The 3,506-nt window shown below is 44.5% G+C and overlaps 1 protein-coding gene across 1 annotated transcript in view; it reads right to left on the minus strand.

Moving 5' to 3' along the window:
* Positions 1–852, minus strand: part of LOC112116786 (stonustoxin subunit beta-like) — a 49,527-nt gene extending 48,675 nt beyond the window's left edge. Inside the window, exon 1 of the mRNA XM_029912790.1 lies at positions 753–852. Within this exon, the coding sequence (XP_029768650.1) occupies positions 753–852 (100 nt within the window). The remainder of the gene's footprint in view (positions 1–752) is intronic.
* Between the last annotated feature and the right edge of the window lie 2,654 nt (positions 853–3,506).

Below are 3,506 nucleotides of genomic sequence, written 5' to 3' on the forward strand. Positions count from 1 at the left end.
TTTTGCTGATTTTTAAAGTGTTACATAAACAGGACAGGTGAAATATTATCATGTAAAGCAACCATAAACACATGAAAAGACCTAGGTTTACAATTTATGATTAAAACTCTACTATCTACACAATATACATAGACATAAAATGTAAAAATTTAAATATCTTAGAAACAGTAGCCAATCAGTTGTTTTAATTGTCATATTTAAATTCAGCACATCAAAATACATAATAAATAGCACATTTTATCTCTGAAGCAGATGACTTCTCAAAAATTGTAGACCAGTGTAATATGAAGAGATTGCTGGGTGGGACAGAGCTGGTCCATTTGACAGTGATGAAGCTGAGGCAGGGAGTTGGGAGCTGGTTCAGGATGGATGCCTGAGCTGAGCTGGTCTGGACCCTGAAGGACCAGAGCTGAAGGTGGGGGTGGGGGAGATCAGAGTTGGGCCAGGCCAGAGATAGCTATAAGAACTGGGATTGGGGAATCTGAGCTGGTTGGGGATGCACAGAGGAAAGTGGATTTGCACAGGGACCGTTAAGGATGGAAATAGGGCTGTGCTGGGGAGGCAGCAGAGACGCATGCGCCTCAGCCCCTACTGTCCTGCCTCCTTGCTTCCTTCTCTTCTAACACAAGAGATGGATATTAATGGGAACACATTAGAATTTACTATGAGTTGCACTAACAAGTGACCTGGGATCTTCTGTTATAAAGATGGGAGCTACAAAAAAGTGGTGTTTGGCGCAGCTCTAACTGTACCTGGTATGAGCGTGTCACTGCGGCAGTCGTACAGCATCCCCAGCCGGAGAGGGCGGCCCAGGGCTGGCATCTCAATTGCTGCAGTTTCAGCAGAAGCCATGGTGGTAACAGACGTTCAGGCAACCCTAAAACACACCAGTAACACTGTTACACTGAGGATGTGATCTGTCCTTATTAACATTCTCCCTGTTTGACTTATTCCCTATTCATTTTCTACTTCCTACACATTGATAATAGAAAAAAAAAAAAAAGTTCCATTCTCTAACTGAACGGGGAAATTTTGGCAAACCAGTAAAGTGTCTAAAACCACTATTGCTTATTCATAGAATCATAGAATATCAGGGTTGGAAGGGACCTCAGGAGATCATCTAGTCCAATCCCCTGCTCAAAGCAGGACCAATCCCAACTAAATCATCCCCAGGCTTTGTCAAGCCTGACCTTAAAAACCTCTAAGGAAGGAGATTCCATCACCTCCCTAGGTAACCCATTCCAGTGCTTCACCACCCTCCTAGGGAAAAAGTTTTTCCTAGTATCCAACCTAAACTTTCCCCACTGCAACTTGAGACCATTACTCCTTGTTCTGTCATCTGCTACCACTGAGAACAGCCGAGCTCCATCCTCTTTGGAACCCCCCTTCAGGTAGTTGAAAGCAGCTATCAAATCCCCCCTCATTCTTCTCTTCTGCAGATTAAATAATCCCAGTTCCCTCAGCCTCTCCTCATAAATCATGTGCTCCAGCCCCCTAATCATTTTTGTTGCCCTCCGCTGGACTCTTTCCAATTTTTCCACATCCTTCTTGTAGTGTGGGGCCCAAAACTGGAGATAGTACTCCTGATGAAGCCTCACCAATGCTAAATAGAGGGGAACGATCACGTCCCTTGATCTGCTGGCAATGCTTCTACAAATACAGCCCAAAATGCCGTTAGCCTTCTTGGCAACAAGGGCACACTGTTGTCTCATAATCAACTTCTCATCCACTGTAACCCTTGAGGACCTGCTCCATGATTTTTCCAGGGACTGACGTGAGGCTGACTGGCCTGTAGTTCCCTGGACCCCAAGGCTTGGACACTCTGATAAAAAACGACATATCTGGTAAATTGATGACCATAAAAAAAAATCTCTTGCTTAATCTTTAAAAACTGCTTGCTTAGCAAGTTTTCTTTAAGGAATATGTCATTATGTTACTAATGTAAAAATAAGAGGGGAAAGTTTGAGGTAACCGGACTTCTCAAAAAGGGGTCTTCAGGAACGTTCCCTCTGGACGCACCTTGGGGTCCCCACCGGCAGACGAAAGTTTGGCCAGCAGAAGCTTGTCACGGTGCCACTCAAAGGCCACACTCAGCTTCGGTAATTATCGAGGGTTGGGGGTGTTTTACTAACACATGGTGCGGACGTGTAAGTTGCGGGTGTAAGTGCTTAAAACTTAAGTAAAGTTTAGCTTTAAGTGAAAGCACTCTTGTGTTGTCCTGTTTGTGCCAGCCATCTATCGGTCGGACGGCCGTGTCTCCCTGATTTATTTCCTGACACCTCCTCGCACAGAGTAAAAGTTACCAAAAGCCTTGGGTTGAAAGAACCCCGGGTAACATAATCAGCAAACAATTGTACTGATACTGAGGCAGCTACACAATAAACTACTTGTGGCAATGTGATGTATTTAATTTTAAGCGTATTTTAAAAATGCACTTTTTAAACAAATAAGAGAACAGACATACTGAACAAAATCTAACTGAATAGGGCTGGCCAGAAAACAGCAACTGTGTTCTATGAAAAATGTTGAGGGTTTGAAAGTAAGCTGGAGCTACAGTTGTTGCAGAGCAGTGGTTTTTGCTCCTCACACCCTTCCAGAATGAAGAGAGGAAGCAGAGCTGGGGAACTGTAGTGAGAGCACTCCACCTGTCAGTGCTTCTCCCTGGGCAAGGGACTTCAAGTTTGCCCCACAGACTCTGCTGGGCCCAGAACTGGCACAGCAGTTTTTCAAACCTATGTCTGTTGACCGAAGGGAGGAGTTACAATTCGGATTTCAACAGTAACCATGTTATAACCTTAAATACGGCGTGGATATTCACCACCCCATTAAAATGTCTGATTGGTCTGTAATGGCCTAGGTGATCTATGGCTGACTCTATGCTGACCCCTTCTATACTGTACACAACTGAAAATAATTTAATTTATCTGGTACCAGGGGATGGTGCAATAAAATCCTGCTAAGGTACAGAAGTGGGGGGAGAGTGAAATTGTTGACAATGCTGCATTAAATAACCCCATATGAACTATCAACCATTTACTAAAGCTGTACCTAGAGGACAAGATATTTTAACAGCTACACAAAGGGATTTCTGACCAAAAAGACAGCGGAGACAGAGGACTCCTCACGTACAAAGAGAAACCAGTCAGGGGAAAATGAAACAAACTCAGCACTTAACTGAAGACATATCAAAGCCAATGAGCTGGAGTAAACAATATTCTTATGGCAGAGGAGCAGACGCAGACACATGACTTGCTTATTGAATCTGGAGACAGTCAAAGTAATACAGTGGGGCTTGGCAGGGTGCTGGTCTCTCAACGGTGCCCCTGGGTGTGTTGTAGGGGTATAAACCCATTCTGGGACTGGCCTCTCTAGTGCGGAAAATCAGTAGCACTCCAAGGGGGACAGAGTCTCATACCTCCCGCACTCTGGGTGCCCACCCTGTCCAGATTCCCAGGACATATACAAGTTAGCAGCAGGAAAACGAACAAAGGAAAAGGTAATAGCCA

The sequence above is a fragment of the Terrapene carolina genome, unplaced genomic scaffold, assembly GCF_002925995.2.
Source record: "Terrapene carolina triunguis isolate 2854851 unplaced genomic scaffold, T_m_triunguis-2.0 Scaffold246, whole genome shotgun sequence".
Classification (NCBI taxonomy): domain Eukaryota; kingdom Metazoa; phylum Chordata; order Testudines; family Emydidae; genus Terrapene; species Terrapene triunguis.